The following is a 23,848-nucleotide window of genomic DNA, read 5'->3' as shown; positions in this document are numbered from 1 at the left end:
CTCTGAAAAATTCTAGTTGTTGGTTTATTAAAAAATGTATGACAGTCATTGAATCATTTAAAACTATGAAGGAACATTAATACATAGTGACGGAAGAGTAACAGGGTAAGTTCTTTTTGTTTTTGTTTCCTGTCAATATAAATACTAATAGGGATTGGTTCATTGAACTGCTGCAATTACCTCCACACTCATTTCACTCCATGTTAGAGTGTTTTTGTCATTGAAGACAGACAGATGTAGTCAGATTGAATGATTAGAAGGACGCTCCCTCCCCATCAGAGGTACACACAAAAGCACCCTAAATAATGTAGTTAATGGCTGAACAATAAAGCAAAACATTCTCATGCAAACAATTTATTAAGCCTTAGGCAGAGGCCAGGCAGGGAGCGGGCGCTCATGCGCGGTGACGTCACTCTCCCTGCTCGGTTGGGAGATTTGTGGCTGGCTAGATGCGCACACTGGGGGCGCGGCCATGACGTCATAGAGCTGGTTCGCCCTCATTGGGCAAACAGCTCACGTGATGTGCGAGGAACAAATTCAATTTTGCTTGCTTTGGCAAGCAGGTAGGCGCCGCTCATGCACTTGCTCACACTGGCCACACATTGTCGCAATGTGTTTCATCGCGGCCAGCGTGAGCGCCCGCTCAGCGCCACCCTGACCGAGGCCTTCGTGTTGCATTCATTATCAGGAGCAAATAAATAACAGGCAGTCCTTGGTTATCCAACAGAATCCGTTCTGGAAGTAGCGTTGGATAATGAAAACGTTGTAAAGTGAGTCCCATGTTAATCAGTGGTGGTGAGCGTTGGATAACGCATTCCGGCGTAGAAAAATGGCCCATAGGGTTGCATTGTAAAGCATTGGATATGCCATTCATTGTAATGTGAAACGTTGGACAGCGAGGACTACCTGTACTTGTGATGGATGGGGTAGCTGTCATCACAAAACTGGGATGAAGCCCAGCTAGCTACCCCATAATCCATGTAACTTGGCCACCTATGTAAGGCTTATTTTGGCCAAATGTACTTTAATATCTGGGGGAGAACAGGGAAAGTATAATGCACTATGTATGTAAATCAAAGCACTTTATTCCCTGTAAATGCAAGCCCCCAGTTTAGTGAATCAACATTGTTCTGTGATGTGATTTGGGAGTCAGCCCTGTAAAGTGTAAATTGGATTAGGTGACTGTATGTGCTCATTTCTAAGATGACAGACTTGTAATGTGATTTGCATGTGTACATTTCTATAGAGGGGACTCTGTGATTTAATCAGCTGAGGTTCCTTCAGAGAAATGTGTATTGTGACAAAGGCTGGGAACGTGGAGGTGTTAAAGACATTTGGCGAGTGGGAAAGAGTGGTCAATCAGGTCTGCTCTGATTGGCCAGCAACCCGTCCCATGTAAAGGATAGCAACAGAGGGCTATATAAGAGGCACTGCTGATCAGAGAATCTATCTGGGAGACATTCTGTGAAGGAGTTTGGATCTTGACTGTGACCAGCTGGAGATACGTTAGAGGGGCTGCTGTGTGATCAGCACTCTGATATCCTGGACGAGAAGCGGACAGGGCAAGCCTTTTTGAAGCAGGCCCCTGCACCTAGCGAGGCTAGTCTACTCCCCAGGTGGTATTGTATCTTGCTTTGTGCATCTTTGTTTTGTCTGCTGGCGTGCCAGAATAAACCTCATTTTACTCAACAACCTTGTCCTATTTGGTGCTAGTGATCCCGGTGTAAAAGTTCTGGTCTCCTGTGACAGTACTTACATTAGAAGATTTCAGTTCGGAATTGCTGGTAGTATCTGGATGGCTTCCACTGTCATCTTCACCTTTAACAGAAAGAAAATATATTCTTGCAAACCAATTCATTTAGTATTTTTTTTTTTTAGGGACAGAGTAATATTTTATCCTTCTTACCGGAGATAACGTAGCTGTCACAGCACACATTAATATTATCTTCAATCGCATGCACCTGACAAGGAGTAAAACGAAAGTATCACACCTTTATTCTAAAAACAGTGAAATAATTACAGAATATGGATGTCTGGTAAATAATGTCACCCATTAAAACAAATTTCAGGTATCAGCATTGCATCTTCGTTCGACTTTTTGATAACTCCTATGAACAGCCAGCTGATAAATGCTGGTTAAACCATACTCAAGTTAAAATGATGGAATTGTGAGGCGAGAGAATTTGAGGCCACGCTGGTGAACTGGGAATCTATATTCAGCTACTGTATAAACATGCTTCATAGATAAAATCAATAATCTACTCTACACTCTGTTTTGCCAACACAAAAGGCAAATCACACCTGGCAAGGGGGTCACCCCCTTTATCATTGGAACATGTGAATAACAATCAATAAACCCCACGTATTAAAAAAAAAAAATCTAAATGTAATATCCTCATTACCCGTTATAGAGCTGGCCTAGCCCGCATGGGTGGCTACAGCTATTGACCGGGGGGTGCGGCCCCCCCCCCCCAGCTAGGCTGTTGGTCGCGTGCACGATCAGGGAAGGCAGTTGGGGCGGTTAGTTTTTAAATAGAGCCAAGGAACAAGCAACTGTCACTTGTTCCTTGGCGTTCAACAGTTTCACACACTCTCCTCTCTTCTCCTGCGTTTAGTAGGTTAAAATTGGTTTGATTTGGGCCCCCCTCCCGGGGTGAGGGATTTTCCCTTCCCTCCTCGTGGTGAGGGACCCTCCGCCTCCCCCCGTGTGTTTTTGCCGGTTTTGCCAGTGCCCGGGGGGGGGGGGGGGGGGAATTGCAAGTAAGGCTGTTGTTTTTTGTCCTGCGTGGGACCTCCCTTCCTTCCTCGTGGTGAGGGACCCTCCGCCCCCCCCCCCCATGTGTTTTTGCCGGTTTTGCCGGTGCTCGGGGGGAGGTTGGGGATTGCGAGTAGGGATAGGTTTTTGTCCTGCCTTTCGTTATCGCGCTGTTTTATTGGTAGCAGCGGCGGGGGGAGGAGGGAGAAGGATGAGGAGAGTGACTCCTACCTGGGGCTGATGCGTGTAGGAAGGCGCATCGGCGTGGAGGAGGTTTTTGCTTGGCGCCGTTTGCGAGCCCTGTTCCTGTCCTCCTATTGTGGCCGCTTGTGTGGCTGGGGGGGGGAAGAGAGGCTCGCCCAGCCCACGCTTAGCCGTGCGGTTGGGCTAATGGCAAGGGAGGTCTTTGCATACACGAGTGTCATGTGGTTCCGCCTCCTGACGATGATCAGGGGGTGGTTTTTTTGGGGGGGGGCTGGGGGCAAGGCTGTTATTACGTCTGGGGGAGGGGGCTGTTCGTGGTTTGGCTGGAATGGTGGGCTTTTGCCCCCCCTCCTCCCTCCTCCTTGGGGAGATATTGGCCCTTTTCCTTCCCCCCCTTTTTTCTTCCACTCTTTTAAACAGGGGCTGTCCATTTAAAAAAATAATAATAATTAAATAAATAATTAAAAATATATATTAAAAAAAAAAAAAGGTTTAAAAAAAAAAAACGCCTTTTGAGGTTGGTCTTGGTTGTGGTTAATGGAAGCCAATTCTAAGGTTTTTCGTGTCGTGGGTGACACCATACTTAAAAAAAAAAAAAAGCTTTAGAGCGGTTCTAAGTCTATTCAAGTGAACTGGTTTTCGTGGAAAGATCGGCCAGGCAAGAGTTCAAGAGTAGTTTGCTGGCAGGATTTAGGTGGTGGAATTAAACCAGTGTTTGACGAGCCATTGGATAAATTCAGCGCTAGTAGCGATGTCCTTTCAGGTCAGCACCATGCAGCTTTTGGCGGAGGCGCACAACAATGAGGAAGGATGGTTTCAGAAGCAGATGTGTGCACTAGTGCTGAAAGCTGGAAGTGATCAAGGAAGTTTGGGCAGTCGTGGAAACGCGAGAGGACAGGGTGGTTCCCATGCTACCTGCGCTGAGGCGTGGCCATCATCAAGTGATGAAGGGGGTCCTAGTTACGGAGCACGGGAAGCGTTGGTGGTGCAGAAGGGTATGTCATGGCGGAGTTTTTGGAAATCACAGCCTATTTGGTTGAAGGCTGGGTGACTTTTGGGAGGAGCCTGGGAGATGGGTTCCCACATGAACAGGTGTGGGACATTGGGTCCCTGGAAAAACAGGGGTGGGACATGGGTCTCCACAAAAACAGGTGTGCGACATGGGTCCCCACAAAAAACAAGTGTTGGACATGGGTCCCCACAAAAACAGGTGTGGGACATGGGCCCCTGGAAAAAACAGGGGTGGGACATGGGTCTCCACAAAAACAGGTGTGGGACATGGGTCCCCACAAAAACAAGTGTTGGACATGGGTCCCCACAAAAACCGGTGTGGGACATGGGTCCCTGGAAAAAGCAAGGGTGGGACATGGGTCCCTGGAAAAAACAAGGGTGGGACATGGGTCCCTGAGAAAAAAAAAATAAATAAAAAAAAAAAACAAGGGTGGGACATGGGTCCCTGGAAAAACAGGGGTGGGACATGGGTCCCAACCTTATATAAAAAAAAAAAAAAAAAAGCATGGATGGAGGCGAGCAGTAGGTGGCTAAGTATTCCATTTCTCCCCTAAAAAAAAAAAAAAGGGGGGGATTTTGGGAGAGGGCCGACATGCTCGCCATAGCCGGTTACTGGTGAAAGGAAAGCTGGAAAAGGATAGTTGGTAATAAAAAAAAAAAAAAAAAAAAAATAGAGGTTGGGGGGTTTGGTCCCAGCCTAGAAGAGAACGTAGGTAAAGGATTGGTCCTTTTAAAAAAAAAAAAAAAATAAGCGTTTATTCAGGAATAAAGGTTAGCTTAATTGGGGGTTTAATATTTGCTTCCTCATTTACAGGTAAATCTGGAACGGCCGGGACGCGGTCGACCTCGCTTCGTGGCGCTGGTACGTCGTCCACGGCTCGCAAGCGGTCCGGGCCTCGGGTTGAGCTTGCTGTCAGAGGCTTAGAGGACAAGGGTCTTGGGGCAGGTCCCGACAGGCGGTTCAAAACACCGCCGGGGACTGGGGCATCGAAGGGTAAGCGAAAAAGAGTTGCTTGTTTGGGAAATAAGGGCGTTACCTTGCCGGGCATTGTTAGCTCCCCTGGGCCACAGGTGTTGGAGTTGGGGTTAGCGGGCGATGCCGAGGCAAGAATGATTAGTGCGGTGGTTAAGGGCGTTCAGTTAGCTTTATTGCCGATGACAACGTTATTATCCACTAAGCAAGCAGTGGAGGCATGCAAGTCAAGTGAGCGGCAGGGGGGGTCAGATTCAGTGCTTGATGGGGGGAGCAACCGTGGAACAGTGGGTGGAGAGTTGGCTCAGGTGTCTTTGGGTGGGGAGAGTACAGCAGGTTGTACCCTTAGCACAGTGCCGAAAGTTATTCAAGATGCGTTGGCATCGGCCACAGCATTGCCGGTGCAGGTGGCGGGACAAGGAGCTGATTTAACGACAGTTGTTAGTTTGTTAGGTGAGCATCCGGTGGTGAATTCAGGTGCTGGGCAGGGGACAGGGCTCGGAAGGCCATTGGCAGGTTCAAAAAGGCTGCCGGATGCGGCCTATGGGGACTCATGTACGACCATATCACATTCCTTAGGCGTGCATTTGTCAAAGGAAGTAAAGGAAAAGATTTGGGCGGGTGATTACGTTGAGATTTTGTCATTGCTTCCGGGTTACAATGAAGCGGTAGCTAAATCCGGAAAAAAAAAGGGGGAGGCTAAAAAGGAGGATGTGGAAAAGCGTCTTTTTCCTCGCAAGTTCAGTAATTGGTCGCAGGCATTTGGGATTTTGGCGGGCGTTGCGGGGGAAAAGGATCCGCATTTATGCTCGGCGCTTTTTAAGTATCAGGATACGATTAGAAAAGCGTTTCAGAAACACGGGGGGTCGTCCTTTCGTGGGTCAAATAGCCTCAAAGGGGTCTGGCGGGAGCATTTTCAGGTGCGCACATCAGGGAGAGGGCGTGCAGGTGGGAAGCAGTCGGGGGTATGTTGGCGTTACAACGAGTCAAGATGCAATTTTGAGAATTGTATGTAGATTCCAACATACTTGCGCTGGGTGCGGGGGTCAGCATCCCAAATCAAAGTGCTTTAAGAAAGATAGTAAGGGTTTCAAGGGAGCAGGACAGCAGGCTGTTCAGGAAGGCGGGAACGCCAGTTTCAGCAGAGGCAATGGCGCCTTGGCTGGAAAAATACCCCAATAGACGGGCAGCTAGCTTATTACGAGAGGGGTTTAAGGAAGGATTCAGGATCCCCTTTGAGTATCAGGAGGGATCGGGGGGCGAGAGGAATTTGAAGTCGGTCAGGTTGAATGGGGATGTGGCAAAAGAAAAAATTGATAAAGAGATTGAGTTGGGCAGAATGGCGGGCCCTTTCCTTTCCCCGCCCCTGAAAAATCTTAGGGTGTCGCTGTTGGGAGTGGTTCCGAAAAAGGAGGCGGGGGCTTTCAGGTTAATTCAACATCTGTCTTACCCGAAAGGGTCGTCAGTTAATGACGGGATAGATAGGGACTTATGCTCCGTAAGCTACGCCACTTTTGATCAAGCGGCGGCTTTGGTGGGAAGGATGGGGCAGGGGGCATTGATGGCGAAGGCTGACGTTAAGTCAGCTTTCAGACTCTTGCCGGTACATCCAGATGGTTTTCATTTATCGGGCTGTATGTTGGAAGGGCGTTATTTTGTTGACCTTTGTTTACCTATGGGTTGTGCATTGTCTTGTTTTTATTTTGAAACATTCAGCACATTTTGGAAAAATACCCCAATAGACGGGCAGCTAGCTTATTACGAGAGGGGTTTAAGGAAGGATTCAGGATCCCCTTTGAGTATCAGGAGGGATCGGGGGGCGAGAGGAATTTGAAGTTGGTCAGGTTGAATGGGGATGTGGCAAAAGAAAAAATTGATAAAGAGATTGAGTTGGGCAGAATGGCGGGCCCTTTCCTTTCCCCGCCACTGAAAAATCTTAGGGTGTCACTGTTGGGAGTGGTTCCAAAAAAGGAGGCGGGGGCTTTCAGGTTAATTCAACATCTGTCTTACCCGAAAGGGTCGTCAGTTAATGACGGGATAGATAGGGACTTATGCTCAGTAAGCTACGCCACTTTTGATCAAGCGGCGGCTTTGGTGGGAAGGATGGGGCAGGGGGCATTGATGGCGAAGGCTGACGTTAAGTCAGCTTTCAGACTCTTGCCGGTACATCCAGATGGTTTTCATTTATCGGGCTGTATGTTGGAAGGGCTTTATTTTGTTGACCTTTGTTTACCTATGGGTTGTGCATTGTCTTGTTTTTATTTTGAAACATTCAGCACATTTTTGGAGTGGGTGATCCGCAATAGGGTGCAGGCAGCAGGGATCATACATTATTTGGATGATTTCCTTTTCGTTGGTCCGCAGGGGTCTGATTTGTGCGCAAGGTGGCTTTTTCATTTTCAGCCATGGCGCGCGAATTTGGGGTTCCTTTGGCGAATGAAAAAACAGTGGCACCCACGACCACTCTCAGTTTTCTGGGCATAGTAATTGATTCAGTGAACAGGGAATATAGGTTACCTCCTGAGAAGTTAGTTGTTTTGGAGAGTATGATAAAGGATTTCATGCTTCTTAGGAAGGCCTCATTAAGACAGTTTCCGGTTTTGATGGGCCATTTGGTGCTTGCAGCTCGCATTATGCCTGTGGGAAGGGTGTTTTCCAGGCGCTTGTCAGCAGCTACAGCGGGGGTAAGGTGTCCCAACCACTTCATTCGGGTCACAACAGATATTCGGAAGGATTTGGTGGTGTGGCAAGAATTCTTACAGAGTTACAACGGAAGGACGTTGTGGAGGGGGCGTCCAGCGCGGAACGATGAGCTGCAGCTATTTACGGATGCGGCTGGGTCAGTAGGGTTTGGTGTATATTTTAATGGAGCTTGGTGTGCGGAGGAATGGCCAGAGGATTGGCGAGGGACTCAGCTTATCAGGAATCTGACATTTTTTGAACTTTTCCCTTTACTAGTGGCTGTACATCTTTGGGGGGACAAGTTTGCTAACAGGGAGGTGACGTTTTGGTCCAACAACTTGGGTGTGGTGGAGGCTGTGAATAATTTTGGTTCACGGTCCCCACCAGTGTTGGTTCTGTTGAGGCATTTTGTGTTACGGTGTTTACAGCTTAATATAGGTTTCAAGGCTAGGCATGTTCCTGGGGTGGAGAACAACATTGCTGATGCATTATCACGTTTGCAGATGGAGCTGTTTCGGAGGTTGGCACCGGGGGCGGAGACCCAGGGCGAACGGTGCCCAGCAGTCTTGTGGGATCTGGTAACGGAGGTGTGATTGATATAATCAAGGCTTCACTCGCCCCGGGTACGTGGGGTGCTTAGGTGGCTGCTTGGCGAGAATTTCGGGAGGCGGAAAGGTTGGCGGGAGGAAAGATCTCGGAGGTAGACATTTTGCTGGGTCACATGATGAGTTTGAGGGACAAGTGTTTAGCTGGTGGATCCATAGGGAGAAAGATGGCGGGTATATCGTTCTTCCTTAGGCTGAATGGTAGGGTTGATGTGTTTTGTGGTAAGGAAGGTGCTAGCAGGCATGGTTAAAGGGATAACTAGCAGGGATGGCAGAAGACCAGTGACGCCGGTAATTTTGGAAGGTTTGTTGTGGGTCACAGACGTGGTATGCTCTTCCAGTTTTGAGGCAGTACTTTTTAAGGTCACATTCATCATAGCATTTTTTGCAGCTCTGTGAGCAGGTGAATTGGTTTGTGTATCCAAGAAAGGAGGGGGTGGCTTGCAGCGGGCTGACGTAAGTTTAGGAGAAGGTTTGGTGAGGTTGCTGGTACGGAGGTCTAAAACGGATCCGAAAGGAAAGGGAGCGTGGATCTTGTTGAAGGGTTTGCCTGGAAGTGTGGTGTGCCCAGTAAAAGCTTTGGAAGATTATTTGGCCATTAGGCCAGAACAAGGGGGTCCACTGTTAGTGCACATGAACGGGGGGGCATTGTCAAGGTTTCAATATTTGCGGGTCTTTCGGATGTGTCTCAAGCAGCAAGGGTTAGAAGGGGGCAGTATGGAACGCATTCTTTTCGCATTGGGGCAGCGACGGAAGCAGCACGCGTTGGGCTCGCGGTAGCAAAGATACGGAGGATTGGGCGCTGGAAGTCAGACAGTTACCGGACATACATCAGGCCGGATTTGGTAGGGGAGAATGTTGCGATAGAGTAATCACTCTGCTGTTGTTTTTCTTTTTTCCCACCATGTTTTTGCCTCCTCAGATTTCGTGGTAATTTGGATCGTGGGAGATTCAATGGTACACTGGGCGGGGAAGAGGGTGAATTCGCGCCCGTATGGAAAGAATTTAGGTTTGAGTATGGAGCAGGTGGAGGTAACGTGGTGGGGGATGAGAGGGATGCGGTGGGGACGTCTTTTTCCGCTGCTAATTTCTAGGGCCAGGGGTAGGAGGGCACCGGACATCATCATTATTCATGTTGGGGGTAATGATGTGGCAAAATTGCGGTCGATTGATTTATTCCAGCAGATTAAGCAAGATTTGGCACGCATGTTAGCGTTTTGGCCAAAGGTGCAATTATTTTGGTCCGAGATAATAAGATAATATGCAGGTTGGTTTGGAAAGGTGCGCGTATCCCGGGGAGAGTTAACAAGATGAGGAAGAGGTTAAACAGGAAGGTGGGGAATTTCTTGGTTCAATGTGGGGGTGGGGTCATTCGTCACCCGCAGTTTAGTTTTTAATTGAGTGGATGGTTTAGGGAAGATGGGGTACAGTTGTCGGATGTGGGTGTGGATATGTTTAAAAATGATTTACAGGAAGGTTTGGAAGAGGTCATAAGGGGTATGGCGGTACGGGTCTGATTTAAGGGGGTTAAACAGGCCCGTTGGTGGCGGCAGTTGGGGGGGGGGGTGTTAACATTTCTTTATTTTGCAGATAAATAAGAGTATATATTCGAGACAAGGAAGAAAAGATAACGATGGAGGGGTCAGTGGACCAATTGCTTTGTCGCGGCGGCAGTTGGGGGGGGGGGGGTAGGTGCTTGTTCCCCAGAAGTGGCTCGGGGCTGGTTATCGGGGGGTTTGAAGCAATTGGGCAGGTCACCGGGACGTACTTCCGGGTGCCCCCTTTGCGTTGCCCAGCCCTGAGCATTCTGGCGCGGACAGGTGGTACGCTATCCCCATTTGTGTTAATAAATAAGCCGCGGCCTTTTACCTCCATATATGTGTCCTCTTGTTATTTGTATGTCTTTATGTAGAGGGTTTTTATGAGAGGGGGGGGGGAAGCTCGCGCCTCCTTGGTCAATGAAAATGTTTACGTTTTGAAAACCAGACAACGCATGCATATAATGTAAATATCAAACTTAAGATAAAAAGGATCTATACATTTGTTAAGATATTTAATTCTGAAAGGAGCATTCCATACTAAGGTCACATATTGTAAATCGGTATGAAGCTGAACCGCATTCGTTTTGGTTCTGCGGACCCCATGCTTCCCAAGATACTAACTTCTGTAGTTGCTGTTGGTACTTACTGGATCTAAAACCTCCCATGGCACGTGGGCCAAAAGGATGCAATTTTGTTACCCCAGCAGGGGATGGTACCGAGGGTCACCAGTAGTGGATTTACAAAAACTGCCGGCCATAGTCACTTACCTGGTGCCGCGCCCCTCCTTCTGCAGCATCAAATGAAGCTACAACGTCCCATGGCTTCGCGTTACGATGGTAACGTGACGTCATGTTGTCATGGTACCGCGATGTGACACGGCAGCACGTTGCCATGGTACCGGACGTCGCTGCGTCATTTGACTCTGCAGAAGAAGCGCGGCATGACGCAGAAGGTAAGAACTTTAGAGGCCCTATTCTCTCCTGCAGCAACCAGTGGGGAAGAGAGAGGGGCCTCTTTATATTGTGGGGGGAGGGGGTGTAAAGAAATATGCCGGCCTAGGCACAGGCCTAATGGAAAATCCACCACTGGGGGTCAGAGGCAAGTATATCTGCAAGAGATGATTCCCAAAGCTGAAAATAACGCGGTACAGCTCCTGCTTCCAATCTAGGGGGGACAAAAGAAACCCAAGACCGAACCACAACTTCAATGCATGTTGTTGGAAATTCTAGATCTGCTTTGTAAAGCAGTGTAAAAAAAAAAAGTGTGACCACATAGGTATAATAATAATAATAATAAATGTACTACTAGAATAAGTATTTATTTGGGCTTTCACTGTGCGTGATATGCTATATATGAATACTTAATATCAGGAAACGCTTGTGATTAAAGTTGTTTGTGTATGGTTATATACAGTGGTTGACAAATCACCAAAAAATCTACTCGCCACACAAAAAAATCTACTCGCCACCTAGTACTAAACGTGTGCTGCTTGGGCCAATATTTACTCGCCCGGGGGATAAATCCACTCGCCCGGGGCGAGCAAATGTATAGGTTTGTCGAACACTGGTTATATATATATGGACACATTTCAACGTATGCATATGAGAGTATGCATGTGTAAGTCCCTCAGGAGGGTACGGCAGTCCTTGTCACAGCAATTCATTGCTCCCGTTTCATTTTTCTTTTTAGTCAATCCCTAACCGGGTTAGTCTTCAATTTGTAATTGCTGCAGCATTTACTAAAAAGGAACATTAACTCATAATGGAAGAAATCCCAAGCTTTGGTGGACAGAGCTCTTTTATAGAGGGACACCTAGCTCCTCCCTTACCTGTACATGTATGTCCTGTTGGAGGGGAAAGGATTACACATTATCTCCATAAAAGACTTTGCACTTATCTAAAAGGGAGTTGAGGATTTATGCATGAAATGTTATGGGAGCATGGAAAACACGGGGCATAATCCAGATGAGGAAGAGCGAGAAGAAACCACCAATGATGTACCATGCGTGTTAGTCCTGGTCTCCCGTGACACATGCTACCGGTAATCATTTGATCTCTGTACCACTCCTGAGCGGTGACGTCACCCTTGAGTGTCTGTGTCGCAGCTGCTCCCTGAAAGGAGGTGATTCCAGCCCCCGATGAAGCCACAACGGTGAAACATATGTTGGGCAGGCTAAGCGTCACCACCTAGTGCGCTGGCTATATCGGAGAGGACTGTTGCCTTCTCTCAGTTAGAGTGTTTCGGAGCCTTCTAAAGGAAGCACAACACTCTGACTACTTTCCTATTTGTCATGGTTCTGAGTACAAGACACATACTTTGTGATCTTGAAATAGCTGTTCTGCTAAACATAACAGACCTCTATGTTCATTTACCTTTGAACCCGTTGGTCTGGTACATATGTGTGTGTATATATCCGTATACTAGCATTAGCTGGCTCAACAAATATATTATTCTGAGCACACACACTACATTAAGCTATACTCTCCATTTAGGTGTAGTCCTCAAACTATATAGAACTGTATTGGTATAACTACCACTGTTAGTATAATTATATAGCAGTGGGACATTCTAAAATAGTTATTCCTAGCATACACTGTTAGTTTGAATTAGGCATACAGTTACCTGCTCCGTTTTTTAATTTATTTTAATCACTTTGGTTCACGTTAGCTTTTTGCTGCAATAAATATATTTTAATCATTTATTAATAAATAGTAATTTTTAACATAGGTATAGGTGTTCTCTTGTGCGGCTATTAGGGAGCTTTCTTTCTTTTCTTTGCTTATGATTCCAGCTTAACCTGCTCATCTGAGTGGAGCGTGGGGTGTGGACGCCTTAGGCCTCGGGCATGGTCAGTGCTTAGGCGCTGAGGCGCGCTGCTGCTCGGCAGCGAGCCCCTGCAGCCGCAATGAGAGCGGCTTTAGAAGGGGCTTCCGCAAGCGTGTCTTAAGAAAATTTTAGTTGCAGTGATGGAGTGTATGCTTTGGACCGGGAGAGGGTGCTTTCCCTATCGGAACGGGTATTTCCAATGCTGCAGTGATTGTGTGAATACACCTACCTGCATTGTTACCAATAGGCTGGCTGGGCTTCCTTGTGGGGTCCCTGTCACTTCGGTGTGCCTATGAGGGTCTGGTATTCCGACGACTCCTGATGGTTATTATACCCAATTGTTTTTATTTTTCCACTGTACCATATGTGTATTCAGTACCTTTTACCCACTAAAATATTTGTTTAGTAATGCTTTATGAGGGTTTGGGCTTGTCTTTTCTATCTATCTTAAGCAAAATAAGACTACAAAGTTGATAAATACCTTTTTCTTTGAACGATTTTTATATTTCGGTTTCTTTTTAATATTTTTATAGCAGCCATTCCATATTTTGGGTCCTAGATTTAAAAAAAAAAAAAAGAAAGAAAAGATTGAGTAAAAATGAACACATTAAATAAAGCAGAGAAGGGGAGTCATCCGTTGAGATAATAATTTATTGGATTGCTAGACGTTATAGGTTTGCTTTTTCTTGTCATATTTAATGGGTTAAAAAGTGTCATCACAGTGCTAGGTGAACTACAATGGTAGCACAAATATTGCTGTAGTCTGGATACCCAACCAAGGAATGCTTGCAGTAGCAGCTGTTGGTATCAATATCAGGTCAGAATTAGGCTGTAGCCCGAGAGGAGAGAAATGCTGGCAGCTACAGAGACTTGCTCTGAACCAGTGGGCAGAAGTAGGTTAAAAGAGCCAAAACATCTGAGAAGACATCTACTGAGATAGGTAGGAGTGTTAAATGAACCACTCAAGGAGCATAACGGAGAGATAAGTGGATGGCTGAATAAAGATGGAAAGTATTGCAGACTTGAGGAGAGAGAAGTGGATCGTGTTCAACTTTCAATTAATGAAAGGAGGTCCCAATATGAACTGGCCGAAGACGTTCATTTTGATATCATTGGTAGGGATGACACAAACATCTTCCTACACTTACTAATAGCTACAAAGAAATGATGATCAAATCACGTGCAACCGGAAATTAATTACATGTTCTGTCCAAAACGAAGCCATTGATCTTTGCAACACTGGACACATGTCTAAAAATTTTTTTAGATATATATACAGGCATTAACGTACACAATGGGACCAAAGCATGTATGTTAAGCGAAAATGTACTTAAAGTGAAGCACTACCTTTTCCCCCCACTTATCGATGCTTCGGTACAGGTAGGGAGCCGGTATTGCTGTTCAGGACGTGCAGACAGGCGCATGCGCGAGCTGCCGTTTGCCTATTGGGCGAGGGGAATCAGCGCATCGCTACTACGGCGGTCTGTAGGGCAGAATAAGTGTCCGCACTCGCGAAGCAAGCGTATGGACACAGAGGTATGGTGCTATTGTAAATATGTCCTTACTCGCGAGTGTACTTAAAGTGAGTGTCCTTAAACTGGGGTATGCCTGTAAGCAATTCATTCTTTGACATGATGGTTAATGTAAAAAAATATGAAGCAGTTAGATCTATTCCCACCTTTCTCCAATTTCAGCGATGCCATATTGCAATTATAGAGAGGAGTGCCACCATAAAAAAAAGCTGACACGCTTGGCTACTACAGTGTAATCGGGACACCAAAACAGCAGCACTGGTGTAATTGCCTTGGTACTGCAGAATCTCCAACAAACGCCACTCGCAAATGAATGTTCCAAGTGTTTAATTAAATAGATCAATCTCTGGTCCCGATGGGATCTTTAACACTTGCAACATTCATTTGAATGTGAGACACGCATTAAAATAATGTTACAAGATATAACAAGCCAGAAAATGAAACCGTACAATTATTATGCATACAATCATACACAGTATTAACAGGTCACTTGACATTTCCTGGGGTTTGTTTTTTTAAAGTAGTAAGTAGTTTTCATGTTCATTTGGAAATATAAACACTTTACATGTCCGTGCTATTGGACCAGACTACATTTCTTGGCTCCAACAATTAACCGATTAAAAGAACAATTTACCCACTCACATGAGATTTCCCATGGACTTTTATCGGTTGCAAATACTTCCTTACCATTTGGGGTATCATAAGTTAAACTTGCAATATCTATTAGTAGATCATCTTCAAAAGGCTTGTCGTACTATGTAAAAAAAAAAAAACAGACATGAAAAGGTGTTGCAGCAGTTACTATTTACTTTGTAGCAGACAGAACCATAACAACAAATACCTTCACATTATTCAGCTACACCTCACACTTATCTGATATGGAATGTCGTGGTGGTGTGTGTTGGATACAGATATAACATTCACTGCTGGTTGTACTGCAGCACACAATCTGCTTTTTCAGGTGCTCCACTAAAATTAGGGTTGAAGCAGCATCCCCCACCAAAATAATATATATATATATAAAAAAAATAAAAATCAGAACCCAAAACAGTTAGATTGTATTGTGCAGATTTTTCTTGTTCTATTTAATTTTTTTCCAAAAAACTGGTTTACACAGTTTTCACCGGTTTATTATTGCACTGTTAAGACATCCCCATGCAAATAGCTGCTTTAAAATGTTTGTGGGTGGCAGCAACCATTTTTATTTCCCTCGGAGGGGAAGAAAAATAAAAATCATTTATCCAGAATGCCCTTACAGAATTTAGAAATGAAATAAACATTTATTTTTATGGCGGGCACAGGAGATTGTCACTTTATATGGAATACCAACTTAAAGTAGCCTGTGAAAACACATGCACAGGTGTACCAGGTGTGTTCTCTCTACTCTTGTACAGGCTTTCAAACCCATGTACTCCATTCCTCTGACAGACCTGAGAAATGTCTGCGAACCCCCCTGATGCAGATCACATCATAAATAATATATAGCACAGGCATAGGCTTTAAACGGTTAAATGAAAATATCATGTAAGAAACATCAATCCATATATTCATGGTAGAGCGATATGGCTCCTACCTTCATTAAAATCATTGTCATTTTAGCTTGGAAGACCTTCTCATTTCTGTCCAGTTCACTGTTCAAAACGCCGCTTGGGTCCAGAGGCAATTTCCCGGAGGACAGGTCAGCGAAGACCTGGGTAGGGTAAAATTAAACACGAAAAATCAAGTCTTCCGAATTCACCGACAAAGGCACTCAGGGTAGGGCTTTAACTTCTTAAAATGTCTCACTAATGTCATTGTTGTAGTACAGAAGAAGGGGCAACAAACAAGCCAATACGTTCACTAACTATCTAGGAGGTCGGTTACCTGATGTTTAACCAGAACCAAGCATAATAGGATGGAAGACTAGTGCTGGAACTTAATTTCAACATTACTGTTTGATACTCAAGACAGGTTAAAAATCAGCAGCTCACGATGCTATACCTTTTTGGTTCTTATTTGGTTTATAACTTACTTGGAATTGGGTTCCCCTTGAGCTGATCCATGGTCCTCCAACCTTCAATGGACCATTTAATTCCTGAGATATTTGTTGTTTTTTTGTGTGCTTGTTTTGACACACACAAAAAAAAACCCTACAAATAATAGCCATTTTATGTAAACCTGGCAGTAGTTCCTATAATCTTAGGTATTCTTGCTGGGTTTCAGGTAAGCTTTAAATAATCAAAAAGTGAAAATTGTCACTTTCTGGTCTTTCATCACAGAATTTTCAGTTTATATTTTATATTGTTATACAGTATTGAATAATTCACTAAGCACTTTCTTATTTAAGAATTGCACTTATATTTGGTTTTGAGCACAATTACCCTGATAACACTGTTTTATTCAAGCTTTAAATGATGTTACACTGGTGAGTTCTCTCCTTATAATGGGGCGGTTTATGAATCACTGAACCAAAATATTACACAAGGTTGTCTCTGCACTTCACTAAAAAACAGTATGAACCGGCTCCGGACACGCGCGGCAGTGAAGATACCGGAAAGGAGTGTGGGAATAGGCTCGGGTGACATTTCCAGCACACTCTGCAGTCAGACCACTACTAGAAGCATCCAGCATATACAGCTGCAATGCCTTCGAGGAGAACTACCCACTTTTCTGATGAACCCGCTGATACTGGCATCTTGTGAGTGCATTGATGACTTTACGTTGCCCCACTTAAACTACTGCACAATGCAATCACATTCATGAGTGTCCACCAAAATGGTCTCAGGGTCAGCATTTCGCTTTTTGTGGGGAGTGAAACATGACCGGTTGTCACGTTTGTAACTTTTGTAGTTTTGTTAAAGACATAATATATATAATATATATATATATATATATATTGCATAAATAAAATAGCATGTTTCCCAGGAATCTCAGGGGTGTTCCATTAGGTGCACGTCTCTCTCCACGTTGTATAAAATGGTGTGTTTTGGGAGGTATATACAGGCATACCCCGCATTAACGTACGCAATGGGACCGGAGCATGTATGTAAAGCGAAAATGTACTTAAAGTGAAGCACTACCTTTTCCCCACTTATTGATGCATGTACTGTACTGTAATCATCATATACGTGCATAACTGATGTAAATAACGCATTTGTAACAGGCTCTATAGTCTCCCCGCTTGCGCACAGCTTCGGTACAGGTAGGGAGCCGGTATTGCTGTTCAGGACGTGCTGACAGGCGCATGCGTGAGCTGCCGTTTGCCTATTGGGCGATATGTACTTACTCGCGAGTGTACTTAAAGTGAGTGTACTTAAAGCGGGGTATGCCTGTATAGCACTTGGGACTCTAGTGATAACGAGTCTCAGCGAAATTTATGAAGTTTGTCGGTGCGAACTCTAGTGGCGCAAGGTGAAACTGCATGTTTTTGCACAAACTTTTTATAACAAACTCTTTGCACAAACCTCCACGGATTTGCAAAGAAATAGTAATGTGCGTGAGAATTTGCAGACTGAACACGCTCGTCCATCTCTAATAACGTCGAAGCCATACTTTCTCACGTCTACCCTTAGGGACACCAGAGAGACCAGGTTTTTGTGACTAACCAAAGTATGCAATATACAAAGCGCTGTGTCAGGGCCCTGGAGTCCAAACCAAGGGGGAAATGCAGGCAACCATAGAAAGCTTTATAAAGAAAACACTGCTGTACTGTATTAACGGATCGACATTAAGATCAACACACAATACACACCTAAACGCAAATCAAAAAAGTGTGCAACACACACACCGACCCACTAAAGCGATAGTGAGACATATTAAAAGTCATAAGTGACCCGGCGGTAGCAAGCCTTAGGCTACGTTTATAGTGCCGGCGATCCGACTGTCAGGTGACGGTCGCTGGAAAATCAAATAGAGATGACTTCCAGCGATCGCGACCAATCCGTCGCGCTTACTATAAGCGCACACGATGGCGGCAATATATTTGTTTTGCCGCGACGTCGCCAGCACTATAAGCGCAGCCTTAGGCCTCTCCATGTTGATCAATGTAAATCCATTGGAGTGTCCATACTCTGTGTGCGCGCTCGCGCGTCTGTAGGCGCGATTCATGCAGAGACAAAAATTGTCTGTTGCGCGATGGGCCGGTCACGTGCTTGGTTCAGCCAATGAGAGCGAACTGCGCACGTGACATCACGGGCACACCCCGAGCAAGCCGCCCATCGCGCTACACTGCAGGCCAGGAATCGCCCGTGCTGCAAGCGAGCGCCATGGCGCTCCGTCCTCATGGACAAGGCATAAGGCCTCGTCCCCACTGCTAGCACGTACAAAATACGGCTCTATGGGGCCGGCCCCAGTCAGTGCATGCGCGCATATGATCAAGCGCGAGTGGCGACTACATTTTGAGAAGTCAAGAAATTTGACTTATGGTGCGGCCGAGCGATGGCCACGTCACGGTGGCGGTTCAGCCAATGAGGGCGAAGCAGACACATGAGATCATGGCTGCGCCCCCGCCGCCTCAGATTGCTCGGCTGAAGGCCACGAGCGCCACCAGGCACTCCGTTGCTCGCGCACGCTCACTGGCGCTGTAGCTTTAAGCTTAAAACCACGGGAAACTCTTTTTGAAGTTGAGGTAATAATATAGGGACATTGTGATATGATAATATAATATTGTTGCTTATGCATTCCTGTGCTTGGATTGTTTTCAGGCATAAATCCCTGCACTATTAACATTATAATGTAACATTATAATAACAGTAGTTGAGGCACAAGGGGACGTAAAGTGACTTTACCCAGGACGTAGGCAGCAGACACTGGGTTTTTAACGGTGATCACCCACTTCAAAAGGTTGTGACATTACCACTACTGCTCCTGGCGATTGCGTTTCACTCCCCCTCAATATTTGGGTGCCACGGCCCGTGCCTCGTTTTAGCGCTGGCCTTCCTCTGAGTTTCAGTTTCGATAATAAAAAAAAAAAATCATTAAAATAATGCCAACTGATACGGGTTACTTTAAATGTCCAAAAGTAACTGCATTATTGCCCAATGCTTCATTAATGGTTCCTAAAATCTGGTCTGCTTGGGTTAGATTAAAGGCAACTGTTCTACAATAAAACCCAAATCATATGGGAAGCTCATTACCAACACTACAGCAGTAATGTTCCAGCATATAATAGAGGGTTATCCTACGCCCTATACTTGGCGTGGGCCTCTCGTGAAGCAATGTGTTCCAGAGCAATGACGCAGTATTAATGGCAAAGAAACAACTGGAAAAAGCAATAAGATCATGGCATACATAATCTATAAATAAAAAGATGTCCTTAGAATTCCAGATGAGATTTAACCAAGACATTGTCAGGCAAATAAGGGGCCCCAAATTGACGAAGCCATCTTCATGGTGAAACGCGTAGGAGGAGGAGCATAGGGTTTTTGCTCTCATTCAGTGCAGTGGAGCAAGCAACATCATACAGTGGGCTCCAGCCAGTAGCACCTGTTTCAAGTTTGTTTGCCTTTCATCGGCAACCACCAGGAGGAGAGCTGACGGACGCAGTCCAGAGACTACCGGGAAGGGTCTGTGCGTCACGGCCGGAAGTGACATCAGACCCGGACACCCGGAGGGCTGCGTGGTATCGTGTGTCAACGTGCATCTGTGCAGCGTGTACTGGAGCAAATTTCGAGATTGAAGAAAGTCATCGGACCCCCACGGACCAGCAGCGATTAAAGGGTGAGCATATCGAGCATTGCTTCAACCCTGGGGTACCCCTCTATATCATAATCTGCCCGGGCAGCGCACAGTTTACAGGACTCTGACTGTACACCGGGATTCTCCCGTTTTTAACCCCTTGGAGACCCATTGAGTGCAATTGCACAACAGCTTCATCTGCACAGTTTTTAAACTTTATTGTCTATATATTGATCATCATGTTTTTGTTGTCCTAGAGGGTGATCCCTGGGACAGGATTTTTAATAAAAGTGTCTAGTTTTACCACTACCCAATTTTGACTGCGCTTCTCACTTTTTTTCTTTTTGCTGTAACATACTCTACGCTTGGATTTACCTGGAAAACGCTAAAGCCCTCCTGGTCTTATCTAGCACTTAAAAAGGTCGCAATGCAGGTCGAGTGCCCTACCATATTTCCTCTATTCCGTGGTCACTGAAAGATCGCAACCAAAGGGTTAAACATTAAAGTATAGAGTATAGGCAGCACTCTAAAAATAAACACATCTATGCAAAAGCGCAATGGTGGTACAAGTGGAACATGCGAGGGACCCTAAAACCCTTGAAAATATCCACACGAAAACACACTCAAGTTCCCAGCACTGAAAGGTAAATGATGAGTCTCAAATGGATATGCCAAAAAAACTTTACTTAATTACAAAATCATAACAAAAAACACTAATGAATGAACAATGTAGTGTGTGTGTGTGTGTATATATACACACACACACACACACACACACACACACACACACACACACACACACACACACACACACACACACACACACACACACACACACACACACAGATAAAACCGAGTAGTGTGTGAACAAAATATGAACACAAATGATTCCAAAACAAAGTACAGTGCACACAAGGGAAATACTACACAAAAGAACAGATGACCAAAAAAGGGGGAGGGAGGAAATCTGAATTTGCAGCTATACGGTTCTTTGGTTCCTGCATCACATACCATTAGCCCTGCTGGGGAATATTTAGTATTGAGAACGCTTATACTTGGAGCTTTCCAGCGTTTTGAACTTTTGCTTGTACTTAGCTTTTTTTTTTTTTGCACAAGTTTCGGAGCTCTGTGGGAAAGGGGGAAGGGATGATACTCCCGCATCAGCCTAAGTACCATATTTGCCCGAATATAGTGCGACCTGGTACTTACAGTATAAGGCCGCGCTTATAGTGCTGGCGACGACGGCAGAAGACGTCACCAGCGAAAGTTATAATTTGATTTGAAGCGACGTCCCTGATTGGTTTAGAGACAGTCACATGTGGCGACTGTCTCTAAAAAATCAAATAGACCCGGCGACAAAATGTTTGGTTGCAATGTCGCTCCGTTGCGCTTACTATAAGCACTTGCGAGGTCGTCAATGTATTTGTTTCGGATCGACGTCGCGTCACCGCCGCGGGCACTATAAGCGCAGCCTTAATATATTGATTGATATGTTAACACTGGAGGTGCAATAGGAACAATATAATAATGATAAACAGAACAAGAAAAGTTTCCCTGTTGAACGCACTCACTGTACGAGTGCATTCAACAGGGAAGCTTTTCTTGTTTTGTTTATCACTGCTAGAGGACATACCTGTTTCTTGGGCTATTACATAGGCCAGCCATTGTGCAACTGCTTTCCCATCATTGGGACTACAGTACACATTTTACATCTTTTCTTTGCCAACAAGGGAGGACCTAACTAAGGACTCGTCCATAGTGAATGCGTGTGCAACGTCACGCTCGCCTGTTCTGTCCTGCAGGCAGAAGCGACAGGGAGGCGTGGCTGTGATGTCACAGAGCTGGTTCACACTCATTGGGCGAACTGCTCACGAGAACCAGCATCGCACAGCAAATTCAATAAAGGTTGTCGCGCGAAGCGCCGGTCGCTCTTGTGCACGCGCTCACACTATACACACTTATAATGGCGCCCTAGTGTTTGTTTTCGGCGCAAGCGACGTCACTCACGTCGTCTCCGCACAATGTACGCAGCCTAAGGCTACGGCCCCTGTAACTCAGCTGCAACGCGCGCCCGCGAGATTGGCGGCGCGTGCAGCCGATTACCTGGTCTGCAGGGAGCTGCAGTAAGAGACCGGGGGGGCGTGGCGGAGGAGTGACGGGGGCGTGGCCATGACGTCACCCGGCAGGTTCGCCCTCATTGGCTGAACCGCCGGGGGGCGTGCCGTATCGCTCGACGCTAGGTCCTGCTCTCAATTCTATTGAGAGCAGGAGTAGCTCTCGCTCGAGCGCTGCGGCCCCCGCTCGCAGCGGGCCCGGCGCCATTGCGGGGAGGGCTCTCGTGCGCGCAGCGTCCGCCACAGCGGACGCTGTAGTAGGCAGCGGGGGCAAGGCCTAAGGGTCTTAAGGGAAGTACCACAGACCTTTCGGTGGTAACAGATTTTCATTGTGTTCTTTTCCTTCTCATTTCCCCCCCCCCCCTTTGGTCATCTGTTCTTGTGTGTAGTATTTCCCTTTTGCGCACGGTGTTTTGGATTTGTGTTCACACACTGTGCTCTGTTCTCTCTCTATCCGTGTGTTCTTGCATGTATATATACATACAGTGTCTAAACTGTTCATTCATTCGTGTTTTTTGTTATGATTTTGTAATATGGGTAAAGTTTTTTTTGGCATATCCATTTGACACTTACTCATCATTTATGAGTGCTGGGAACATTTTTTTTCTTCAAAGGGTTAAACATCACCCTCAATAGCAAATCAAAGCTTTGCTGTCAAAGTACTCGGATTCCTTCAGTCACAGGGCCAGCAATAAACTTCAGTGTTTCTGCAAGCAGGTTAGGGGTTAAATGAGTTATTTATAAAAATGTTTTACCAGGAAGTAATACATTGAGTTACCTCTCCTTTTCAAGTACTGTATGTCTTGGGCATAGTTACAAAAATTACACATGCAGTGTTGCATGGTTTCACTATGTAAAAAAAAATGTTTTAATGAATTTTTCTGCATACTTTCAATACATTAAAATGTGGATGCAATTGTGTAAAACAAAAAACAAGAAGCCAATAATAGCTTAATATTAACGCTTTGCTGTTCTGTGCAGTGTTTTTCTTTTACTACAGTAAATGCTTTAATCAGAACTGCTGGACACAACAATCGTGTAACGCGTTTTATTATTAACAAAAAAAACAACTAGGTGTAAAAGCAGTAAAATCTGAATTCCTATGATAAAAAAAATAATACTTGGACAGTACACATGCAGTACACATGCAGTAACATTTAGCCAAACCATTGCTAACATGGCGATGCACTCCTGCCCCATCCCAGATGTCACCACATAAACCTGCAGTGTCCTATGCTGGGAATGAGAGATGAATTGTATGAACGGATGTGTAAGGCTGGTGAGATAGGGCCAGTGGGTAATCCAACCACGGGGCCCTGCAGAGAGCTGTCACTCCAGGAAGCAGACACTCTTCACCTTTGCATATTACTGCCTACCCGGCCCAGAGTCCGGGCTCTTTCACCCTAATCACGGACTTCTGAGCACGGCTCTTCATGCACAAGGCGCTCTTTACCCAATTCTCTGCCCGTGTGTTGCTTGCCACCCTGGCAGCGCGTGGGGTAACCCTGCTCAGTGCCCCGCCGGCTCTGCCCGTGGTTACCTCGTTGCACGGCCGCGCCTGCCCGCTCCTTCCTGCCCTTGCGCCCTGCATGATGATGCCGCCGCCGCCGCTGCAGACGCCCCGTTCTATGCCACCAAACCAGCGCCTGGTGGTGAGGGCAGGCGTAGTGACGTCACTGATAGCCAGCACGCCAGCCCTAGTCACAGTAATGCAGCACGGAGGGGGCTGGGGCAGCAGTCTCCCTAGCTGAGGTGCGCGTGTTCTGTGCGCTGAGGTGCGCGTGTTCTGTGCGCTGAGGTGCGCGTGTTCTGTGCGTTCTTTTAACAATGTTACTCTTTCTGTTATTAAAGCAGAAATCATGTTGAAGGAAACACGGATATCAGTCTCCAAGGACAGAACATGAGTGACATGTAGGTGTTCTGGACCGAAAGTGGCCTTTTCATTTTCAT

At 45.9% G+C, this 23,848-nt stretch overlaps 2 protein-coding genes across 4 annotated transcripts in view; one reads left to right on the top strand and one right to left on the bottom strand.

Annotated features, from left to right (window-relative positions):
• LOC142476751 (uncharacterized) overlaps positions 1-23,450 on the bottom strand; it is a 39,458-nt gene extending 16,008 nt beyond the window's left edge. The window contains exons 1-6 of the mRNA XM_075581915.1: positions 23,439-23,450; positions 15,703-15,819; positions 14,817-14,883; positions 13,079-13,152; positions 1,907-1,961; positions 1,757-1,818 (exon numbers count right to left, since the gene is read on the bottom strand). Of these exons, the coding sequence (XP_075438030.1) occupies positions 1,757-1,818; positions 1,907-1,961; positions 13,079-13,152; positions 14,817-14,883; positions 15,703-15,723 (279 nt within the window). The 5' untranslated portion in view covers positions 15,724-15,819; positions 23,439-23,450. The remainder of the gene's footprint in view (positions 1-1,756; positions 1,819-1,906; positions 1,962-13,078; positions 13,153-14,816; positions 14,884-15,702; positions 15,820-23,438) is intronic.
• LOC142476750 (uncharacterized) lies at positions 3,258-10,153 on the top strand. Of its 3 annotated transcripts, XM_075581914.1 has the most exons (3): positions 3,258-3,954; positions 4,785-4,964; positions 8,129-10,153. In XM_075581914.1, the coding sequence occupies exons 1-3, from the start codon at positions 3,711-3,713 to the stop codon at positions 8,263-8,265; spliced, it is 561 nt and encodes a 186-aa protein (XP_075438029.1). In that variant the 5' UTR covers positions 3,258-3,710; the 3' UTR covers positions 8,266-10,153. The 3 variants fall into 3 exon arrangements, 2 of the variants coding, with proteins under 2 accessions (XP_075438029.1, XP_075438028.1); XR_012791957.1 differs by having other exon boundaries at positions 3,258-4,964; positions 9,153-10,153; XM_075581913.1 differs by having other exon boundaries at positions 4,785-10,153.
• Positions 23,451-23,848: the final 398 nt, after the last annotated feature.

This window comes from Ascaphus truei, unplaced genomic scaffold, assembly GCF_040206685.1.
Source record: "Ascaphus truei isolate aAscTru1 unplaced genomic scaffold, aAscTru1.hap1 HAP1_SCAFFOLD_170, whole genome shotgun sequence".
Classification (NCBI taxonomy): Eukaryota; Metazoa; Chordata; class Amphibia; order Anura; family Ascaphidae; genus Ascaphus; species Ascaphus truei.
The sequence above is the reverse complement of the archived record's forward strand: the minus strand, read 5'-3'. Positions and strand labels throughout refer to the sequence as shown.

What these genes read in the sequence shown, in the direction of transcription:
- LOC142476750 (XM_075581913.1), top strand. Translation starts at nt 3,711, where the DNA reads ATGTCCTTTCAGGTCAGCACCATGCAGCTTTTGGCGGAGGCGCACAAC. An exon ending in AGCGTTGGTGGTGCAGAAGG is followed by an intron (nt 3,955 to 4,784) that starts GTATGTCATGGC and finishes CCTCATTTACAG; the next exon opens with GTAAATCTGGAACGGCCGGG.